Source organism: Varroa destructor, unplaced genomic scaffold (assembly GCF_002443255.2).
Source record: "Varroa destructor unplaced genomic scaffold, Vdes_3.0 BEIS01000006.1, whole genome shotgun sequence".
Classification (NCBI taxonomy): Eukaryota; Metazoa; Arthropoda; class Arachnida; order Mesostigmata; family Varroidae; genus Varroa; species Varroa destructor.
Genome location: NW_019211459.1, coordinates 9,860,729 through 9,884,803, shown reverse-complemented (window position 1 = coordinate 9,884,803; position 24,075 = coordinate 9,860,729). Strand labels below are relative to the sequence as shown.

The window sequence follows — 24,075 nt, the reverse complement described above, 5'->3', positions numbered from 1 at the left end:
GGTCGTTGTGGCCGACGTTGACACTGGAACCGTCTTCTCAAATTTTATCTACGTCCAATTCATTCGCTCCACTCCGATCTACCAGATCTTTTCCGTCGATGGCGGCGCTGGTGCCACCTAGTGGTGGTCAGACTTTCAGCCTAGCTCTCTCCATTCAAGGAGTATCTGCCGTTGATTTTTCGTCCTGGGGCAAAAATAACGGAGTCTGATGGATACTGAGAGGGAGAGAGAGAGAGGGGAGGGGGGATAACGGAACGAAAGCGGACCCGGTATAATGATACAGGTCAAAACAAAGAAAAAAGAAACATTGGCTTTATCCTCGATAATATTCATCAGAAGGTAGTGAGTTCCTCTAAACGTTTATATTTAAGGCGGCTCAAATAAAATATGAGGTATTACACTGATATGTAGTAAATTTTCGAAATAATCCGTCCACAATAAATATCCAGTTATGCTAATCATGCACAAATACATTTCAATAATACGTATAGCATAGCTAAGCTACAAGCAATATAAAGGACGCTACCGGAGTGAAAAACACCGTTAATACTTTTAGTCGAATCGTTGTGTTCGCCTCGTATCCGTTGTCGACTCAAAGTTTGAGTAGTCATAGTCACCACTTGTTTCTACCGGTAGATTATTTGCAATGAAAATACGCGCGTCGAGCAGACGACAGCTAAAAAAAAAATGGAGACACGCTAAAATAAGGAAACAAATCAACAGCCGTCTATGAATTCACTCCAGTGGATACTTTTTTCCTCTTGACAGGGTACAAATAGCTTTTTTGTACAGTCACCTCTTTCGAGCATTCATTTTTGTTGTCTATCTGGCAAATTTACGTTTACCATCTTCCGTCTTTACGCGTCGCGTTGAGGGATATTATTACAACAGTTCTACTATCAAACAGCAGATTTATCGTTTCGAAGCCACAGGCTATTGCAAATTCCTGATCATATTGCTAACCTTAGTCTCGCACTGTTTCTGACCGCTTGCACTTATTATGATGATTGTTCTGGGCCTTGTTTTATGCCCTTCGTCTCCATTCACGTGTTGTTGCCGTCTTGCTTGTCGCCTTTTCCACTGATCTTTCTCGCATCCAGTTTTCACCGTGTTCTTTGTACCACGTTGCTGACGTAACGTTTATCGAGTACTTGCTTTTCCACTCAGATGGTACTGCTTTTCCAATGCGCATGTTTGCCCAGCCGTCCACATCAAGCACTTATATCTACGTATGCCCTTACATTGACTATTCCGATTTCAGAGCAGAATGTTGTGTTTAGCATTTCACACCATTTATATATCTCCTACAATATTCTTTCACCCAACCAGCTTGCCGATTTTATTACTCGATTATATGATTTCATTGTTCGTCTTCCTGCTCCGTTTTGATGAAGGTCGACAGTGCCTATTTGTAAAAATCTAACCCCGTTAGCTCGTTGCTACGATGCAAGCAAACGGTTCCATTTCAACTACTACTGCAACTGTTACCAAAGAAGACGCATGAAGCGTAAGGAGCACAAATTGCAATCGGCCTTGCCCTCGTCTCACCACCGAATTCTGTCGTCTGTATTTTTTTCAAATGGTGCAATCGTCGAAAAATCATAACAATTGTGTGTATTCTCAAAGCATGCACACCATCCTTTAGTCAATATGCGCCCCAGCAGACGTCATGCAGTTTTCTCGTCTTTTTTTTACCATTTTCCCACGATTTTGCCTCGCACACATTGAATTTTTACTTACTAAATAACAATTACGCTCACCAGCGCCAGATTATGTGAAGGCTTCATAGCATGAATGGGAGGTAAATTGACGCATCTCCGCTATGCGAGTTCTCTGCCGGTATGGCTAAGACCACTGGTAAAGTCAGCATACGATCGTTTCCTACGAGCGCAGTTTGCGGGATCATTTCTAAAAACCACTCACACGAATGTGCGGCTCCGTCTTTCGGTGCCGGTAGGCTTAAGGTCCATGACCTGTTATTTTCAGGTGACGCACAGTTGCGTTCATCGACTACTCCCGTCGTTGCAGAACAACCAAATGCGCTCTAAAAGATGGAATAGGGGTTGCTAGTGGGAAAAGAACGATGGTCAGGCTGGAAGACGATCAACTCCAGCGTGGCCGTTAGTAACGCTTGAGGCTTGCTCCCGTATCTTCTTGTAGCTACATTTTGCTTTTCCTTGCGCAGCGATAAAAGAAGTAAAGGTCCTGCTTGAGGAACGTTGACAGACCATGAGCGCAGGCTTGGCAAACTCTGACTGGGTCAAGGCGTTCAGGCCTGGTCCGTTTATGTGGCTCGGCCATACAGATGTTCTAGTTGAGTCGTCTTACTGAAAATATACGAGACATGCAAATTGCATCGCCGACACGAGAGAATGCGACGACGTCAGTGAGGGTGTTAGGGGGGCATAGAAGGCGATGCCTGCCTGAGCACCATGTCAGTGACGGAGAATGGAAAAGACCGGTTCATTGGCACAACGGCAGGCGGCCTAATGGTGTTCTCGCACCACCCGTAATAACTGCCTTTCCTTTGCACAGTCCCTGCGCTATATGCGTTGTCAGGGCTAGAAAAAAGTGTGGCATGGGCTATCGCTGTGGGCTAAAAGGAATAATTGCGGGAGGTTAGGATAAAGCGCGGACCACTTGTCACAGCTTACGATATAATAGACCGCAAACGTGTGTGATCATGCAAATAGATAGATAGATGAATGGGTCTGGGTACACAACGAGCTGTTTGCCGTACGGTACATGCGACCAAGTTTCTTCTGTTTTTCCACTAAATTCAGTTTTTATTTGCTTTTTACATAGCCAATTTAATCTCTACACGAGCGATGATGCTTTGTAATTCATTTACTCGGGTATAAGCAGCCTAGTCTCAAGTATTTCCGTTTTAGATAGTGCACAATATAAAACCTAGTCCTACAAAACGGTAAGCGGTGACGTTATCACTATGCTATCGCCGAATGCCTTTCACAACATTTTTTTCCTAATTGTTACTCATTTTAATAGGTACGTTTTAATGAAAGCCACGCCACATTATATATAGGTGCGTAATTGTTTCGCGTCATCAATCGTAAACAATAGAACAGAGGTCGACGGTCCTTATCGTGAAACAGGAATGAATGGTCACGAGTTCAATCGTAATGAACACTGAATGTAACATGGCGTCATTTTCTAGGTAGCACCACTGTTGCACCTGTACTGCCATCATTCAACTTAATTACACTGTATCTTGGTTGCGTTTCAGTGTAGTACATTTAGGGAAAGTTAGCAATAAAGTTACGCTCTTCCATTGGTGCAAAACATTGAATCATATAAACTTTGAAAAACAATTGTTCAATATTGTTTTCCTTTTAAGGCCATTGATAACATTACCAGATACGCGTCATGCTATGTATATTATTTAGTCGCTCAACACTTATGTATCAGTGACCGGTTACAAATGAAGAACTTGTACAGTTGGTGAAACGACGGTAACGACATCGGCCACGACCAACCTACGACCTAAACATATGTATACCTAACAATTATATTGAAACATCAAGCTATTCCCGTTAGCTGCAGATAGTAGGCAGGAGCCAAACAACGACCAAGAACCATCACAATAGAACAAACATTTTGTCGTTTGCTACTAAACTATAAAGTAATAATAGCTTTGGCGCTAGAACGAAGTGTGCGTTGCTGACCTCAGTATGTTACTTTATGGTCAAAGAAGGAAACATGGTTCCGTTTGAGTTAACAATTGAGGATAGAGTCTCAAGCAGAGATCGGATCTGGAATGGGCAAAGAATAAAGCAACAACTGCGAGCCAGACAAATTTCGAATATTTACAAAGAACAGAACAGAGCACTAACAGCATGCGTACGAGGGCATAATCCTCGCCCCGATCAGGGACGCTTCCAAATACCGATTCGTGCATTTATTCGTTTAGACGACCCAGTTTAACCTTGATTTTAAGTAAGTACGATACGCGTACCGTTTTTGTACTGTAGAGACATGAACATGATGTACTTGTACTAGAATATGTTATTATGTTTATACCTATCCAATAAGGCATGCAAGGAAATTTTGAGGTCACTGTGAGGTAAGTAACATTTTCACAAAAAGAGAAGAAAGTGAGGACAATATTATGCGTTCGACTAAAGGAAAGTTAACTTATGTAAAATAGACCAAATTAGTTGGAAAAAACTTGAGCCCAACGATAGTATGGCAACGGTTAGCAAACCAAATAACCACAATAAGAGAGACAGAAATAAGCATCTTGTTATCGAAGGACATCAATTGATCAACAAGGAAACGTCAACCGAACGAAAAGAAGAAAAAAAAAAAGATTATTATAAGGCTATTTATCTTTGAATAATATTTGTGTATATACGCAGTGAATAGAGGAAGGTGATACCTATAGGTGTTTACGCTAAAATATAGTATATCTGAGAATGTTCGCTGAAATACCAACGAAGTAAGATAAGCTAACGCAAGAACTTCCAAATTCAAAAATTCTGCAAACAGTCAGCGTACCATTTTCAGTATGTTGTCTTGAATTAACAGAATTATTAAAACGGGCTAGAGCGTTCCCGATAAGAGATATTTACTAAAATCAATTCCATTCGAAACATTTTAGCTCCTTTTTATGATCTAGGTTTAGACTGAATTATAAATCCCTAGATGTTCGAAATATTTATGTAGCATGAGCTCATCAAAGACCATATTCACATACATTTGCTGGTTCAAAAGATGGTCGAAGATCTAATCCGCCTCAAGCATTTATGTGATAGACATATGTCGCCCAAGAAACGAACGACAGAACGCTTCGAGCAACGACACTGAATCGGCCGCGCAACGAAGCTTCGTGTAAGCGTTACGTCAACGGTTGCCGGATCGTCGCTGATGGCGATGTCGGGACGCCTTCACGACATCAGTTTATTTACCTACTTTCGACGAGCTGCTTAGATGCTACATATATATCCCTCGCGCATATATTGTTTTTAAAAAATTATTATGGATGCTAAAACCTTTAAAAAAATGCTAGCCCAACTAACGACCCATTTCTTTTAGAAATCATTATATAATGTCTCAGTGAATGCGGAATCATATACATATCTAACGAAAGGCGAACTTGTTGTGACAAAAATGTGCCAAATCAAGTGTAAGAGCGGTATGTAACAGCTGATTGCAAATTGCAGAAATACGTATACATATCGAACGGGCCTAAAAATCAGGGCAAACCATTGCTACATGAGGTGACTGACTCCTTCGTGATGGTTTAATCCGTCGCCATCAAATACCGAAATCAATTATTACCAACACATGACTGTTAGTATGTATTCACGGGTTGAATAGTGTAACAAGCAGCACTCTTTGTTACTGTGTGCCATCATCATCAATTAATTTATTAAAGGGGCAGAAATCAGTGCTGTGAAGAGTCACATATGATAAAAACAATGTGAACCGTAGAAGACAGTTGACGACCACAGATCTATATTATGTAACACCTCCTATTAAAATAAATTCTCTGTTAAAAGCATAATAGTTATAACATTACACGCCTAGATATAGTGTCAGCATGCTCGTGCTCACCAAACGATCAAAATAGTGTTACTGTCGGTACGTACCATCACATTGACAAATTCAGCACTCTGATAAATAGGCCAAATCAACTGATAATAGCATGGGCTATCCGTCTGAACTCTTATGACTGCTCTCGTCGAAAGGAGGCTTAACATGATAGAAGATAGGGAGGTCAGGAAGACATATATTGTATGCAGAAAGGGAAGGAATAACGTCGGGTGAATCCTGTCGGTGCAGATGAAGCAAAGGGATTTTAAATGAAATCTAGTTTTTATCTGACCAGCTGACTAACCAGCGGCAGAAGGCGTTCATGCCATTTTATGCAAAAAGTAAATCGAATTTTAGGGTGCGTATCTTATCGTCATCCGGTTGTGTTGGAGACCGAAAGGCCGAATCAAGCGGTTATTATGACCATAATTTTTATGATCGTAAGGATCACGATCGTCTCCGCCACTATTGTGGTTCTCGGCATTATTTTGAGAACTGCGCAGGAATTCAAAAGGGGGATGTTAATGAGGTGGTGAAGAGGTTACAGGGAGAGGTTAGAATACATGAATAGCTGAAGGCAATCCAGGAAAAAAAACACAGAATAGCGCAATAAGGTGTGTGTGTGTGTGTTTGTGTGTATATGAGAAACGGAGAGATAGAAGAAAGATAACGAATGTTAGTTTAAAACCAAAGTGAAACATACCGGAAGTAAAGGTAAACGAAAGTTGTTCAAATAGAGGTAAAGGTAAATACAATGGAAACTACTTACTCATGGCAGGTGTCAAAGGAACGACTCAACCCATTCGAGTCGCTAATCTACTTGGTCCGCCTTACAAGCGAAAATTTCCTACAGCTAAACCTAGGCATAACGCACATAACTATCCTACATATTAAACGACCAACTGTTGATGGAGATGAAGCGTTGAATGTTGGCTAGTTTATGAAATTTATGATGACTTATTGTCGTTATGACGTAGTTTGTAAGCTTAACTTACCAATTTTAACCATAGGTTAGTTACTATTAGCTGATTCTTTTCGTCCTAGCAGAGCCCAAACAACGGAAGAACAATCAAAAAAGAGAGACACATTAAGTTTAGTATGAGTGTGTACAATGCGTTTATGAGCTTCGATCTCTGGTAAAAAGCGTCCAAAAAAAATAACGAGGAAAACTAGACTAGATCCATGTCCGTTTGTCGACTTCATTAATCAACAATCAAATGTAATGATAGTTACGGTGAAAAATCAGTCACGAAAAATTGATCTACGAATTGTCCTTTATTTTGCCTTGAACCGATCACTCGTTAATAAACTGTATCAACTTACGTCTCATATATATATCTGCGCTAGGTCATTGAGTTATTGTTTTAACAGGAAATGGAACCTAAGCTAATTTGCGTCATGGTACAAAGTTGCAAGCGGCTTATTATATGCAGTAACTAATGTGCCCTTTGATACATCGGTAAAAGTTACAAGTGCTAAAAAGTTTATTTCTAAGTGGATTTTATAAAGCGAGCTGAAAATTGAGAAACAATAGCGAAAGCTTGAGTAGTGCAGATACCTTTCTGTTATTGGCTGATGATTCCCTGACTCACGTTAGCCAATTTAATATGCAACTTACTTTTATAAAGTGAATTGCTTTCTTGGCCTAGTATATTACAAAAAGAAAAACAAAATAATTGTAGCAACAGCGTGGTCTGTGGAAAATCCGGCAGTTTCCTATCAGGTTAAATAGGTTTGTCAAGCTTAAAAGCTGCATTTCCACTCTTTCTAATTATAATAATAGCTCCTACTTAATGCGCATAACGACGCTGGATCTAACATTGTGTCATCTATGTTTCGAGTCTTCCGTCTGGTATCGCCGTTAGGCATTTCATCAGACCGCTGGCTGGCCCTCAGCGTAAAACGAAGTCTGTCTATGCCCAAGTTCGAACCTAGACTACAACGCCTTCTAAAGATTAGAAAGCAAGTACGGTTCCCAGTAAGCCATCACGGGAACATTGTATCCCAATATCCATTCTTTCTTCGTTTTCCATTTTCCCATACTAGCGTCGTATTTCATTGAGTGCGCGGCGCCATGCGCAAAACAACAAATGACAATCATCAGGAGGACCAAAGCGTATTTGCTCTGGGAGAAACCGCCGAAATTCTCTACGTACCCTACCTCAATGTCTCCACTTTAATTCTCTGGTGGGCATATTCGCCGGTATATTACGACGCAAATTACTTTACCACTACTATAACACTAGTGGTATCGCAAATCCGCTAGCTTTCAGCATTTAGTAAACAACGGGCATGCCAGCCAGCCAGCCAGCCGCAGACATCCACTGTTCCGCACGTGGCTCACACTATATAATGACGGTTCTCCTAGAGCAGCCGACTCTGAGTCTTGGTCTAGCAGTGATACTATGTCTGGCCTTTTCCTTTGTTCTCAGCCCGTAATCGAATAAGCGAAATAACAAGTGCCGCTGTTGTCGTCACCTTTGCTGCTATCGTAGCTGGAATGTTATTTATAAAATGTGCCATTACCATGATTATTATTTTACTTCCTTGTTACTGTCCCTTGAGCTGGCAACAATGTGGGACGCCGTTGAGACTGCCTGGGTCACGTTACCCTAACCTGTAGGCATCAAGTGGCTACACACAGTATATAAGCAGTACACTAACCATCAAGCAATTAACCAGCAATACTAGCAGAGAATGTAACGCTGCTCATCTTATCATCATCGCCGCGACAGCGCCATTATCAACATCATATGCCGCCCAGCCACCGAGAAGAGATTATCTTGTCACCTAGTCTTCTCTAAACTAGGCATATCAGAGAGAGTTCCAGGAGCATAGCGCAAGGAGGCGACGATACAATGTAGTGGCAAGTAATCTGGGCAACTGCGTTATGGTGTCTGAATGACAAATAGCTCTGGAGTTCCGTTGATCGATATATTGATGCTATGATATGACTACCTTCAGTAAGGACCGGAAACAGATCCGGATATCTTTATTTTCATCTTGGTTTGGGAAACAATGCAAGAGCAACGTGCTACGAACAACCTATAGCATAAGATGCTACAAGTTTTAGGACAGAAAAACGTCACATATGAAGTCTAGGGCAAATATAAATTGAACGGGGGACATGACTGATATTGATAATCTGTTCGTGGAAAGCCAATATGGGCATTGTACCGGGTTGTGTTTCACCATTTGTGCAATATGTGTACACTTGCACATTCAACCAGGGGTTAAGCGGATTACGATAAAGCGAGGCTCGTCGAAAAATTCGGAGTATGCATGTGTGCCCCTTCAATAAGTATCTTCAAAATGTCCACTAACCAGAATACGGGCCTTTGTGTTACCCGTTTCAATGGTGGGAAGATATTTCCAGTTGCAACGACATTTATGACCATTTGTTCCAAGCCGTCGCAAGTAGGAAACACTAAAAAGGAGGAAATTCACGTCTATATTACAATAATTTAATTGCTTTCTCCTATGTTTATGTCCGAAGTTTTTCGGTCTTTCTTCTTTATTGGATCGTGCAAAACCAGGAGCTGACATGCGCTTCGGGGCAGGAACGCCCACTGAAAGGCGTTCAAATAGCTGAATGCCATGGAAACCGAGTGCGTCACGTTTACTTTCGATCTCCTCACGGATTTTCAACATGTACTGTAAATGGGTATGAGAGGTCTCACTTAGTCAATGCTCTTTTAAGAACTCAGTTGTAGTAAAGAGGCAGCAACTGCAATAATAATTACAGATCATGTTGTCAGAAAGAAGTTTAAACGTGTTTTGGCTTCCTGAACGGAAAACAGCGTACGGGCTTTCTCATTTTTATGAAAAAAATTCAGAACTACATTGATATCACTGCATCAAGATAAGAGTTTTTTAGGCCAAAACGAGAGAAATAGGGCAATCAAGATTTCATATCATGTGGTAGACACTTTTTATTCATTAGGGAACAAATATTGTTACCGTAAAACTGATCATGGACCGATAGCTTTCCTAGCGATTTCGTTCGTCTCAGACGCTCGGACGTTACTTGGTCATTCAGCGGCACTGGCTGAGCGTGCTGACTGAGCCCGGGGAACGGATTGAGAATTGGGTTTCTCGGCTTCTTTCAGTGTTCCGCCTTCGGCCTTCTACTGTACTGTCTCTGTGTTGTATACAACAATCCTAGTAACAGTAATTTTTGGCGCATTGAAATGCAGTCCCAGTCTCAGTGTTTGTCCTTAGAGAAGAAGACGCACTGCTCTGGCAGTACTTAAATAGTTATATTAGCCTAATAAACAAACGAGCAGGAACGACAGTCGTAGGTCCACTGTCGAATACGAACGAATGATGGCGGCCATTAAGAGCTACTGGAAATCTTCCAGAAAAAGGGCATACTTTAGGAAAGAATGAGTTTTACCTGGCAAATAGCGTCTTGTTATCTATCTGAAGTATATATATATATAAGGCTATAGTAGGCAGTATATATAAGGCTTCGAGGAGTACGCAGGGAAGGCATGTTTCTTTTTGTCAAAGTCGTTACAAGAACACATAAGGCAGATTGAACTCGAACGAGACTGGTGAAACTATGGTGCGGCTACAACAACGATTATATCTCAGCTTCATTTCACTTAGCCATTGGAACGAGCTACCTGGATTAATGACATTGATTTGTATGCTTGACCAAGACGGCTTGAAAAATATTGCAGCTATATTGTTCCCGCATTAGTCATCGTCTCTCTATTCGCGATGACGCGTGTCAACGTACGCAACCTCATCGAGGCTTCTTCAACCGTGGTCACTTATCACTGCTGTGTCAAGTTTAACCAATTTATGAAGAACGTAGTTTATATTGGCGCAGGAGAATGCATACGAGATATGGTATTATGTCGTTTTGATAAAAATAATGAAGTGTCTAAATATAAATTTTAGCTATTCGTTTTTTAATGGCTATTTGATTATTCGTTCCTTTCAAAGCTAGGGTGATTTCACCTAGGTCGTAGCCTCCGTAAGGTGTGAGTTTATTGCAATTACAGAAACATTATTTTTTAGACCTTAGATCCTTCTAGTCTGTAGTTAAGTCTAAAACATCAACGCGGTTTATGAGGGCTACATACATAGAGAGTAACCATACTTAAGTTCCGGTCTGTTATTAGAAAATTCTAGAGAAGTATGCTGTTACTGCCATTTTTGTCACTATTAGAAAACAATTATAAATATTATAAGTCACTCGTATTGCTAGAGACAATAGACCACTCTAAAGACAAATTAGAATTTATTTATTACTTACGATATACCTATATATTATTTTTCTTTAAGGAACGTTTTTAGCCATATGGAATATATGTTGCTACGTTAATAGCCATCGTAGGTACCTTGTATTATTGTGAACATATTTGGCCAATAAACGAAAATGGAACTATGGAAACATTCAATGTAATCTCTAATAATCAATTAATAGAACTTTTACTCGGATAGAACTAAGCATATACTACTTGCTTCGAGTAGAAGGTAAAGGAAAAACAAAAAAAAAACAGGTAGATTTACCTCAGATAGAGAGATCGAAACTTGATTGTTTCCTTATCACTGTAAAATAGCCGCGTTTAAACTTGTCAGCCAGAAAGGCTTCGCTAACAAACGGAAATTTAGTAGGACACGGGCCTTCAGGAGAGGGGGTCCTATATAACGTCATATCATTAGCATAACCAACAATGTCACTAATAATTAATATAACTATATATATATATATATATATATATATATATATATATATATATAAAGTTTATATTAATTCACGTATTTAGTGTTTACAAGTGCGTCCGTTGGATCGCTGATCGATCGACTCTCTGACAAGCACAGCGAAATCCGTAAGGTAATCAGAGTAGTCACTCGTAAAACTCGGTACGTTAAATAGAATTGAATAGATATCTCCTAAGTTTCAACACATGCTGTTACGCTCGAATCTCACAATAGGTTACAAACTTAAACTGATCTTAAATTGGCTTCCAACTCAATCTCATAGATAAGCATATTTACTGGGTTTCGTCAAGATTCCAACATGGAAGCTAACCAAGCAGAGAATCTGTCAACGAACGCATTTGCACGCATCTCTATCGATATACATGAAATAATTATTAAAAAAAAAACATGACAAAAACAAGTGCACTGCAAATAGTATCGAAAACAATATTTTTCAACGGAGATAAGTATATAATAGCAATTAATGTATAGGATGGGGTAGTCTTCCCTCGCTCTGACCCCGAACGAACAAAAGACATACATGTAAACTAGTCGAACGTTATTCACAGAGACTCGACCATTTCGAAAAGATAGTGTATCCTATAGTAAAAAAAAAGCACACACAAAAGGATTTACTATTAAATATTAACGTCATTAAACGAAAAGAACGATTTCGCTTTCTGGCTTCCCTTGTCGATCGAATCATGCCAGAAGATGACTCGATGTAAAGGCGTTTCGCAGAAATGTTTAGATTCAACATTTACGTACATGTCGTGCAAAACGTGCAAGTGCCTCGAAGGGTTTGCGAATGTGCGTTCCTGTCCTGTTATTGGCTCTCTTCGATTTTACGTACGCAAATTAAAGGTATGAAAAATGCTGATCGACAATAAGAGCACGATAATTTTGTTGGTCAGTTTCCAGAGTCCTTTACGGACACGACTGACTTGTTTCGACGTACAGGGTCGAACCAAGGTAGACTTAGAGTAGAGTATGACGCAAGATTTTACCAAGAAAAATAAGCCTTTAACTTAGAAGGACGTTAATCAGATACTGCAGATTCCAACTGCTTTTTGCAAATTGCAAGCACGATATTAATTTCTAACTTTAAACTTACGTCGTTCCTAACTGTAAGCCCACTGTATCACCCTGTACATAATTATTTGCGTAACCAACATAATTATATCCATGCTTTTTGATTTGGTCCGACGCAGTGTTCAGGGGCATCACAAGGACGATGTAACTACTACGCTTTTTCGCACAATTTTTCAAAACATTGTAGAAATACGTTTGGCCAATTGTAATCTGTTTCGATCGCTATCCATACACACAAACACACGAGTGTACATATATATATATATATGATCAATATGCAACATTTAAGAGTTTTTAATGAAAAATTTAGAGGAAAAAACCGAAGGAAAGACGCTTGCGTTCGTTTTAGTTACGGATGTATTAAGTATAATACAATATAGAATGCATGTTTACAGGCTGACTAGGGAAAGATAGAGAAAAATAGACCAGAGAGTGACACTGGCAATGGGTTTGTCCGACACCGAGGAAAACGAATTCTCTAACGGCCACATGTGAATGCTACGAATAGACATACATTTAATTTAAAAGGAACAGGAATCTCTAAGAAGGATAGTAAAAACGTTTAGTGTTCGTTCCAACAGCAATATTACGACTTTTGGTTTTATTTAGTTGCGTAGGATTGGCACCCGGCCAGTCAATTTAAGTTTAGTTCTACACAGCGGGAATTGGACACGAATTTAATACGGTGATGCCGGCTAATCGGTCCATAACCGTATTTGTATTAAAATTATATCAAATTATGCGCTCAACAACCTTGTGCTTTCGTTTTTATCGAATCGATGAGGAACTAGACGACTAACATATTAGACAGTTGCTTGTAGACAGGCGTTTGTAACAACTTTCATTTGATAATTAGGCAGGCGACAATATAGTGAAGCTAACCGCTTACCATCTTTAACCAAAGGTTGCTCGTTATAACCTGGTTCTTTTCATCCTTTAAAGACACACAGCGAATAGAAAGATACAGCGCCAACGTGTTAGAGGCCAGTAAATTACTGTTATTATCTTCGGGAAGAATTAGTTTTTGTCAATGTTCCCTTTATAATTGGTATTGCTTCTCTATTTGATTGCTCTGTTCAAATTAATTCTGTTATTCTACACACACACACACACACACACACATTTTACTATATGTACTATATACTACTGTTTACTATATATATATATATATATATATATATAGTAAACAATGTATAGTACGCTATATATAGATATGTATATAAACTATATACGTGTCTGTTGTTTCTAACAATAATTATTTAAAAATATATGGTGGGTACACTCTCTAGGTAAAAGTGTACGACAGAATTCAGCGACATTTCTAATGGAATGGTAGTCTGCCGGCCATTAATCATCAACTAGTCTATACTATGCCGGTCATCTTGGTCCATAACCATTTTCGTTGCTCAACGCAGACCAAGCCTAATATGAGGTAGACGGAAGAAACGTACCTATCTTTGCTATTGACGATGTTGATTTGGAGAGAATTGAAAAGCATGTACCTACAAACCGTTTTACACGGGTGCAAATTTCGTGTGGAGAACTATGACTTAGTTATTAATGTAACCACTATATATGCATTATAAAGATCAACAAAACCGAAAATATATTCACAGTTGGCGTCCTTGTAACAAAAAATCGCAAGAACTGATCCGGTCGATCAACGGATCAGAACGGCCCGTCTGATACGAGCATGGCCATCTGAAAAACGTTTTTCAATGATAGACCTTAGTCTTATAAGAAATAATTGAAATGTTTGTACAAATCTCGAAAATAACGTGGGCACACTCTAGTCGTCAGGCAAGATACCGGCGTTTTTGCAGCTAAAAGTGTATCAGTGGCTGGAACCAGTCAGCGTCAATAGCAGTCGCTTGTGGCAGTACTCTAACACTAGCAGTTTGGGCTTTTACCGTATATAAGCTATTTCAAACAAGTGAACGTACCCTAAATCAACAACGTATCCGAAACAGCCTTGATCCTTCGAAAGCTTTTTCTATCCGACAGCAAACTATTGATCGGCCTATTTAGTCTGGTGTTATTGACACGAAAAAAATCAAGTAACGTTTTTTTTTAACGTTTGGACAATATCAACAAAACGATAGCTTTAAAGTTAACTAGTTTTAGTTAATAGGTTTTACAAGCTAATTAGGATCTTTATTTGTGGCTTTAGTTCGCCATTAAAGGTGTCTGACCAAAGCGCTTTCTGCCTGATCCGATATGTTCGTTACATTTTGTGATACACCATTTAACGGATGTAGCGCAAAACGTGTTACGGCGATGGGATTCCTTGTCGGCCGCGAAGGCGAAGTAACAAGTCACTCAATCGGTAGTCTGCTATTATTGACGAACATACATTCAACGCAGTGAAACTTCTTATAACTAACTATGCGTTCCTGTTTGGCTATTTTCGAAGTACGTTACCAGCCGGTCTGAAGTTTTATTGTTCAATGAAACATAGAAGCCAATGTGGTATTTTGTTAAAAAGTTACATATCGCGAGCGGCTATATTGACGAGATGAAGTCAAAAATGGAGTTTTGCGAAAAACGAGCATCAATGTTCATTCCGTTACGACCAAATAGGATCTACCTACTCCATCGGTTAAGTTGCCACGATGACCATAATTCAACTAACAACAGTATGAGCACATAATGACTGTAGCAAGCACTCGTAATTCCTGCTCATTCTCTCCTAACAAATTTTACAGCAAGCATAGTTCAGTGTTGATTGACCCGATATTCTCCGCGCAGCCTCACCAAGTGTCCTGCGTCTGATGGTGCCTTTCATGACACGCAACGTAAACGAGACGATGGCCACCGCCATGGTTGATTCCGTCGGCCCTGCTTTTACTGGACAGTCTTCATGCATTGCGAGCTTCCTAGCATTACGGTTGTCCGCACCTATGATTTAATCTGATCCGATTAAGCGTATCGTAGTCATGACTGAGCCTAAAAAACCTAATTATAATCGATAAATCCTTTTGCGTCGGAATTTCGACGACACCGGGGTTGAAGCCGACATCGGGGAGTAAATGACATTCAGGGAGATGCTTCTCCGACTTCGGCTATAAGCCACGTTATAGGCCAGCCGATTGCAGTGCATTCGGTACGCTAAAATCGTTGGCAGAGCGCGCGTCTGGCAGCTGGGTCGAACCCTAGGGGTATGAGTCAGGAGAGGGGGTGGTGCTGCACAAAAACGTGTGCAGAACTGGGCCGCAGGGCCGATAAAGTTCCCCATCATCACTATGATTCCATTGGCGACCAACTTTCAGTGGACGGAGATCGGATAGTGAAGCTATCGGGTGTCTTAATCAGATTCCCAGGCCATTAAGCTTGTAGCCATAATATAGCCATTGTTTAAAACTACGATCCCGTTTTTTACCCTACCGTTTCATATATGTATTTTATAACGTATAAACAGCGAATGATATAGAAGTCGGCCAAACAAATGGAGTGGCTAAATTTGTTCGGTAATAACAGTACACAATGGTACATAATGTGTTTGAAGCAGTTAATGTTATTCGATCTGCAAAAACATGCCTTGTAACTATGTATTTTTTCATATATTATCCTGCCGCTTGCTTGAAAAACGTCTATTGGTTGACTAATCACAAAAAAATAAATATTCGTTTGCCGTGTAATGACTTAGAAAATACACATCGCTTTAAGGCTTTGGGGATGGCCTCTTAGGACAAGGAGAGCGAATGCTGACTGCTGGATACCTGCATCACTATAATGCCAGGTAAGTTTGTGGGGTTAACCTCCCTTCTAAATCGCCTAATAAATAAATAAATCGGATAATTGAAGTTAACGCATGCCCGAAATTCTACTAGTTAATGGATATTCTACAGTGAAAATATAAATGTTGGCCTTGCCAAATATTATCGGATAGTTTAACTCACTTATATAGTAGTTAAAGTTTAGACTGCATGGGGCTTCGAATAGTGTTTATACGCATGTTTACTACATCGTTTCCATATTGGTATCATCATCTCCTGTCCTAATCGTTCGGGTGCCTATTTGGCTTGTTTCGATGCTGCTGACAGCTTCCAAGGCGCTCTTTCCCTGTGTTTCGAACTGTTCGTCTAATATCGCCGTTAGACATTCTGTCCTATTGCTGGCTGGCTGACTGACTGACTGGCTGGCTGGCTGGCTCCCAGCACGAAGCGGTGTGTGTTTATGCCCGGATTCGGACCTAGACCGCAACGTGTCCCTTAAAATTAGTAAGCAGATGCGTTAGCCACTAAACTATCAAGGGGACAAGTTACTCTCACTAAACCTGCCTGTATTGTCTCTCGTAAAGCATCAGCGAAATTACACGTATACTACATTATTATGTTCTATCTATGAGTGCTACTCGAGCCACGGTATACAGGAAGCTTGGATCCGGCCATACCGTCGTTCCTGGGCGTTATTACTGGCTTTCATCAAACGCATAGCGCCGCAGCTGGACGCATATCACTCTTGACATACACACAGCTGATGTCTTAGCTGTTCAGGTGGTCTTACAACTGGTTAAAAAGACGGCGGTAATAGTTGACACTAACGCAATAGAGAGCATCAAATTTTGATTGAGAAGCGCGCTCGGCCGCTTCTCTAACGGCAATGGCGGCATAGTGAACAAACGTATTTGCTCTGTTGCTCACATAGGTAATAGATGGATAAGAATCTCCCATTAACACTTACTCCCGTCCATCTCCGTTAGCTTCTATCTGCCAACGGACTCATCTCTTTAAAGGCCTTACGGGAAAAGCAGTGTGGTCGGAGACCCGATTTGTGTGTTCTCGTTCATGTACCCCCTTTATTTGACTCATTTGTGCTATTGTCACGCCAGCATTTCTCGTTTTAGAGTCTTCAATGCTCCTTTAGAGAGCAGATCCGATCGAATTTCTCGCTGTATCAGGACCTGCATCAGATGAATTGCCCTCGCGAAGGCTGCTCATAATCCTCACACAGATAATGTTCCGATTACTACTAGACCACGCACATCAGACATAGGTTTAATGCTACCGATCGCCAATTGAACCGCTATACGCCATGCACTTTCACAACGATCATTGATAACGCTTGGTTTTTACGACCGACGTCATACAAGGCATATGGTAGCGTCATCAATCAGCCGATAAGCGATATAAAGAAATGCACTGCGATCTCTTAGTCCGTCATTGGTCTGTCGTTTATTGCTGGCATGCCAGTATAAAAATGAATGGTAATCTCAAGGGACGAAAGGTAAATCCATGGATAGGTTACCGTCACACTAGCACAACGTGTGGTCGGTTAGACGCAATTTGGCTAAGTACGTTTTGTAGTAGTTCATTCGTAGACAAAACACTGGCACCTTCGTGCCGGTTTGAATGCACAAATAAAACCTGTTTGACAGGTTCCATTCATAGGAAAGCCTTATTAATACTAAGAGTGTTTATATATTTAGATCTCTCAGTCTGTCTTTGGATTGTCGTTTATTGCAAGCATGCCGATATAAAAGCGAACGATAATCTCAAGGGACGGAATGATAGGTCACTATCACACTAGCACTACGTATGATCGGCTAGAGGTAATTTGGCTAAGTACGTTTTGTAATAGTTCATTCGTAGATGAAACGCTGGTACCTTCGTGCTGGCTCGGATAAACAAATGAAGCCCGTTTGATAGTTTCCATTCAAAGAAAAATCTTTTTAATGTTAAGGCTGTTGATGTATTTAAGAAAACAGGTGTGTTCATTAATCCGCGTAATGTCTCTTCATTCGTATAATGGATGATTTTAGCACCAATAAATCTGAACTTGTAAGTTGTTTTTAGGTGGCCGGCATAGTTGTTGTCGAGTTGCATAGACTGTCTAAACGCATTGATCGTGTTCATGACTAGTTCAATGGCCGTTGGTAGCATTGACTTTGTGTACATCTTTTACCTCGTATGCCGCCAGCTGGGCTTTATTTAATTTCTCCATTTTAGTATTAGCACATTGCCAGCCCCCCAACTACTATTGCTAGCCTTATTTCAGTAGCTGCCAGTACTAATAATCAGAGTAATATTTCGATGTGCTCCGATCCGTTGAGTTGACCACCGGATAGGTGGCGGTAGCCGATACAAATCCGTGTCAAAAAAATTGTCCCGACACCCACTTCTACCAATCAAGCTATAGCAATTGAAAGAGGTGTAACATCGATGTCTGGGCATTGTTCAGCACACCGTTTTGGTGGCTCTAGCAAGTCCGAAATCATCTAAGGAGGAGGACTTAATATTATGAGGGGATGGGAAACAAAGACAGAGGAATTGGGATAATCAGCCACCATTACAATGACGCCGGCGTGTTGCGTCCATCGAACTGTTTCTGACCGTTTTTTTGATCGGGCCAAGGTTACGAGATTAAGGGTAAAAGAACAAGTCGGTACAAAATAAGAGGGTCAGATAAGCATAGCGTTCATAGCGGTGACAGGCGAAGCTCCGTCCACGCACATTTTTCCGCCTCATTTGCGAGCATCCCAACTTTTTCGACTGTTTCAACTGCTCATCCACCCCTTTTTCCATCACCGCCCGGCTACTGCTCACTTTGTCATTATTTTATTTTGGGGAGATATGCGAGGTTGGAAGAGGGGTTCGGGCAACAGGCAAAATTTTTGTTACAACGAATAGCCTTTTATACCATGTCGAAGTCTTTTCAGCAGGTTTACTCTAAGTAACGTCCGAGTCATCCTGGAATCTGCGACATCTCGGTGTCCATCCACTATAACCGCCGGTATCAGCGTTAATTGGAAATTACTAATTTTGAGGACAAAACCATAGTTTGTGCCCTTAATCGTGAATGACATACATATCACTGACCTCCATGTTTTCTTCAAATTCTCTTTTTTTCCTACTTTTGTCTTATCAGGCCCTTATCGTAATCAAAGCCGCTGCAGAAGTACCTCAATCGTGTGTTCCGCGAGATAAGCAAACATTCAGTGCCCCTTCCCCCTTTCTGGATGGTATGGTATGTCATCTTTAACTCTATTGACTTTATGAGCAATGAACGTCTACGGATCGACGTTCTTTGGCGGTCCCCCACGGTCTCATATTATTCTTATGGCTGTCACCCGGGGAGGCACTCGACTTGTCGTATAGCACTGTTCGATCGTCTAGGGTCAGTCCTGGTACACGCATGTTGGTAACTTGTTTGTATGACCTCTAGATTTCGTCTCTTGTTTGTTTGTCAATTCCTCCGACTCATCATTGTACCTCTCTACAGACGGCCTTGTTTCATGGATTTTCTGTCTGAAAGCTTATCTTCGTTACCATATAGGAACCGGAAACACGACTGATAATGAGCAGAATAGTACTTGAGTTAAGAGGTTAGCTGCTAGATGATAACGGATGCGAGGCAATAGGATTGAATTCCTACTGATGGTTGTTATTGTCTTCATCCGAACAGATGCTATTTTTTTGGCATTGGCACCTGATCGCTTGAGCAGCTAGAGTGCGCTAAACTTGCGCTACTGCAGTAACATTAACAAAGGGACCGACTTGAGCGCCCGACGTAAGTCTGCCGAAACACTTCAGAATCGAGCTTCATTCCAATTTCATCAATGCTCGCTTGGCCCGTACGAGATGCAAGTTTTCTCCCGGTTCTTAGCAAATCCTGTCACGTGCTGGTCTTTATAGCTTCTTGATTGTAACGCACCAGGCCCTGAGTTATTCCCTGACTCACCGCACTACTTGGCCGTTAGGCCATTCATTCCTGGTTATCTCATGCTCTATGTCCTTGATCCACTTTTTCAGTTTCCTACTGTTAAATTCAAGGCTCCTCGCTTCGTTCATTCCGCATTAAACAGCTTCCACCAAGCCGCGTATGATTTCGTTTACTCTACAATGTTGCCATCAAGTTGCACCTTGCCGTTGTTCTTTGGTTCCACATATATATATACATATATATATATATATGAAGAGTATAAAATTTTACACGCGCTAAAAGTACTATATCTAGTGGACAACGCAAGGACTAATCCTCTCAATTACAGCTTCTGTTCGGAACCTAAACTATTAACTAATCGTTTTCAAAGGAAGGTTTCTTCAGTTGGCAAATAGTAGTTCAATAGCAACTGTCCGTTAAGCGTTATTGGCAGATCTAAACTCGGTAAAATTTCGGTTAGATACGCAGTATACAAAAATTTCAACGGAACAAATTTTAGGCTGCCGGAAATCCCACAAATGCAGGGATTCGAAACGGACAAGAGCTCCAGATGGTGCAAAAGCGCGCCAAAAATCTCGCAAAGATTAACCGTTAGAGCTTATCTGAACGATCTTAGAGACAGTGGATATCTTCTTGTGTCATTTTTGTGCCAAAGTCCAGCTTTATCCAAGAGGGCATTTTGATCCATAGAAATGTTCCTCGAATGTTGAAAAGCCATAGGAAAATTGGTGGTAACGTACATTGTCGAGTTTATGTAAAAATATTTTCTTATTTTTTATGGGCGAGGGGACTGGAGCTCAGTTCAGTAAAAGCGGCGCATCATCTTCTACTATGACGAATCTGTTCGGGTCAGCAATGGCGAATGAACGCATGCCATTACGATAAATAATCAGACCATATCTGTGTCAATTTATATGCCACACTTTATTGGGTTGGCCGAAAGTACTGATTGTTTTTGAGCTAGGTAGCTTTAAAGTCATATATCTCAGCGCACACACATAATCCAGTTAAGAGCTAATAGCAGTAGAGGATGCCTTTATGAAGACATAAAATAAAACATTTTAAATCTTAGTAAAATTTCTGCCACATTTTATTACGGACAAACAATTGTCGCTTGGGTCCACAGTGCTATTGGTGGTCAGTCGGAGGATACGGCCCGAAAGTGGTTCTATTGCTTTCGTTTTGGAAACTTCCATGTAAAATATACCCCTTGTAGTGATCGGCCAGTTATAAAGAAATATAATAAAATAATGAAAATATTGTAAAAATCGATTATGGCAACATATGGTCACCAAATAGTTCTAAATTATTAGAACAAAGCTGGCTATACTAAGAAGCTCGAAACTTAATTTAGTTTTAATTTAAATTTAACATGAAGAAAAAGAACTTACGCATCGTATTTTCATCTACGAAGCTCAAAATACGCAGCTACGCAACAAAATCAATTTATTTTTCAAACGGTTCATAGCAGGTAATGGAAGGTCGATTACATAAGCTACTAATGTGCAAGGGGGGGGGGGGGCGAGAGCGGGGCAAAGATCCATGATTTGTGATAAAGTCCGCATTGACGGCAACTGGAGATTATGCTACGTGTTTAGTGGGATTGGAAAGATATAGTTTATTACGAACTGCTGTTGCTGCCACCTCCATTTTTAACTAACTGGCAAAAATTGAGAGGACTAAGATGGGAAATTTATGCATACGCCATACAACCCGGATATTGCAATAAAAGACTATCATCTGCTTCAGTCCCTGCAGAACTCCCTCTTAATTAATTAATTCACTTTCAATAGAGGCGGTAGGTAAAAGCCGCTGGTGACAAAGTCGAAAATTATGATATTGCTAGGAATAAGCTAGAAGGATATCGATCAAAATTCCGTTTGGTAGTATTACGTTCAAATAAATGAGAATACTTGCTTCAAGTCCGGTGCAAAACTGTCGACAAACCAATGTATAAATAAAAAACCCAAAGCTCTTTCCTGGTATTTTTTTTCTAAGGAAAAGGCTCTAAGTATAGGGGAGGTCGTGTAGACACAACGAGGTCATGTTTATCCGGTAGCGTCCAAACTTTCTAGCTTTAGAGTTGTGTTGGAAAGAACGTGCAAAATAAGGCAGACAATGTTTGGCGGGGAAAATTGGCGCAGGTCAACGGTGTAATAAGCCTCATAAATGACACGATGGCAGCTATGAACCATACAGTAGTAATACGGTCTATTTAAAACTAGCAACAAATCGTGAAATTCGTAAAAACTTCTAAGGTATTAACAACGGGGAATCATTGAGGCACTTCCATAGCTTTCGCTACAAAAAATCAATGGCATTTTTAGCGTATTAAATCGAACTAGTCAGATTCGATAGGTATTCTCAGATGCAAAACTGTGCTTCGTCAAAGATACGTAAATCATTTGAACCGACTTGTGGGTTTAGCTAATAATAAGCATATATATATATATATATATATCAAGATTAGCTTGCTTTTAATAATCTCACGAAATACTTTAAATGACCTGTCCCTTATCAGCCAGCGTCATTAACTTTGCTTGCATCCCTAGTCACTCACCAGAAACAAGAGCCTTGTAATTCCCGTGAAGAGGCGATGCACATTGCTGCCTATCATACAGCTCTTTAAATGAAGAGCCCGCTTTTATTGTCACGGAATGCTTGGAACTCTTTTTTTTTGGTCCATTTAGGCTCAGCATGCTTACTTGGCTTCGTGACATTCCATTATTGTGTGGGGGGACGGCAGATTGACTCAGCATGAAAGCGACTTCATAAACCATGACTACCCCTACTTTCTTCCGTCTCCTTCCATTCCCTTTGCTCTTCTGTCAAATAGTAGAGGTAAATTTTTTGAACAGAGACCTTACACCTGAAACAGGAATTTTGAATTCATGACCCGGTTACCGCGATTCTCCTACGATCACGGTTGCCCTAATTTTTTTTCTCAAAAAGTTCCCCCTTCGCCGACCAGGTAAGCCATTGATATGGTCCAGTTCGTTCTGAACTTATCTATTATGTTGAAAGCACGTAAGTTGCTCAGATTCTATCGATACCGCAGTTGAGGCTATTGGAGCTTCCCGAACTTGCTGCTTATTTCAGCTCTAGATGGTTCATTGGTCCACGTCAGCAAAAAGACAAAACGCTAGCCACATCTGACCTCTGAGCTTTTTCCATTCGCCCATCGACGCATTACCTTCCTACAGCATCAAGTCCTGCGATTAGTTAGCTTATTGCTTACCACGCCTACGTCGGATTTTTGTTGACTTCTCTTAAGCGGGGACAAGAGGCCCAACGGAGGATCAGGGTAAATAACTAACACGCACGACGTCTATAAAATCTACTCCTTGGGCACACCGACTTCCGAAGCTAGCTGGTCTAGTATCGGTGACGAGTTCGCCCGGCCGGTTTAACAGTGGACAGCCAAGTCGACAATCCCTTTCACCATATCGAAGTATTTTACCACGTATTAATACACACTGTGGCCAGGAGACACACTCTGCTAAGCTACTGCTATTGCTACTGTTATAATTGCTACTGCCATCTAAATCGGTCAGATTGATCGGAACAATTCCGTCACCGTTGTGTGAGATGGGAGGCTCATCAAGCCGCATTATATACGTGCTCTTTGGATGCCTTATACTTTGAGGAAGTGCCATGCAGTTCTACGTAACAGCTAGATAATAATAGCTGGTGTTTGTCGAAAAAACGACTAGGTTGAGGACTATTTTTTACGCTTTAGTCTTACCTTACCTTGTATTATGAATGCGTCTCGATCTCGTTAAGTTAAAAACATAGTGTCTGCCACTTTGTGACGTGGTACAAATAGCCTTTATTTGTACACAATCTGTGCCTTTTTAGCACTTGTACCAGCCTCGAAAGAAGTTAAAACAGTATTCGAGAATTTAACTGGTAACGTTGGTGCTGAATGGAAGTCACTTCTATCATTTTTCCGTCCCAATGATACTTTAGCTTTCCGCTTATGTGTTAACAGGCCACGCCCCGCCATAGCTATCGACTAGAGCACATCTGTTAACAAATGGCTTCCTTTCAGAC

At 40.7% G+C, this 24,075-nt stretch overlaps 1 protein-coding gene across 5 annotated transcripts in view; it reads right to left on the bottom strand.

Moving 5' to 3' along the window:
* The window catches only part of nAChRalpha6 (nicotinic acetylcholine receptor alpha6), a 237,092-nt gene that overhangs the window by 66,839 nt on the left and 146,178 nt on the right, over positions 1–24,075 (bottom strand). For 3 of the 5 annotated variants that reach the window (XM_086993871.1, XM_086993873.1, XM_086993874.1), the window contains exon 3: positions 6,549–6,593. In XM_086993871.1, coding sequence (XP_086849997.1) covers positions 6,549–6,593 — 45 coding nt within the window. Of the gene's footprint in view, positions 1–6,548; positions 6,594–13,249; positions 13,295–24,075 lie in introns of all 5 variants that reach the window. The other 2 variants (XM_086993872.1, XM_086993875.1) reach the window with 1 other exon arrangement.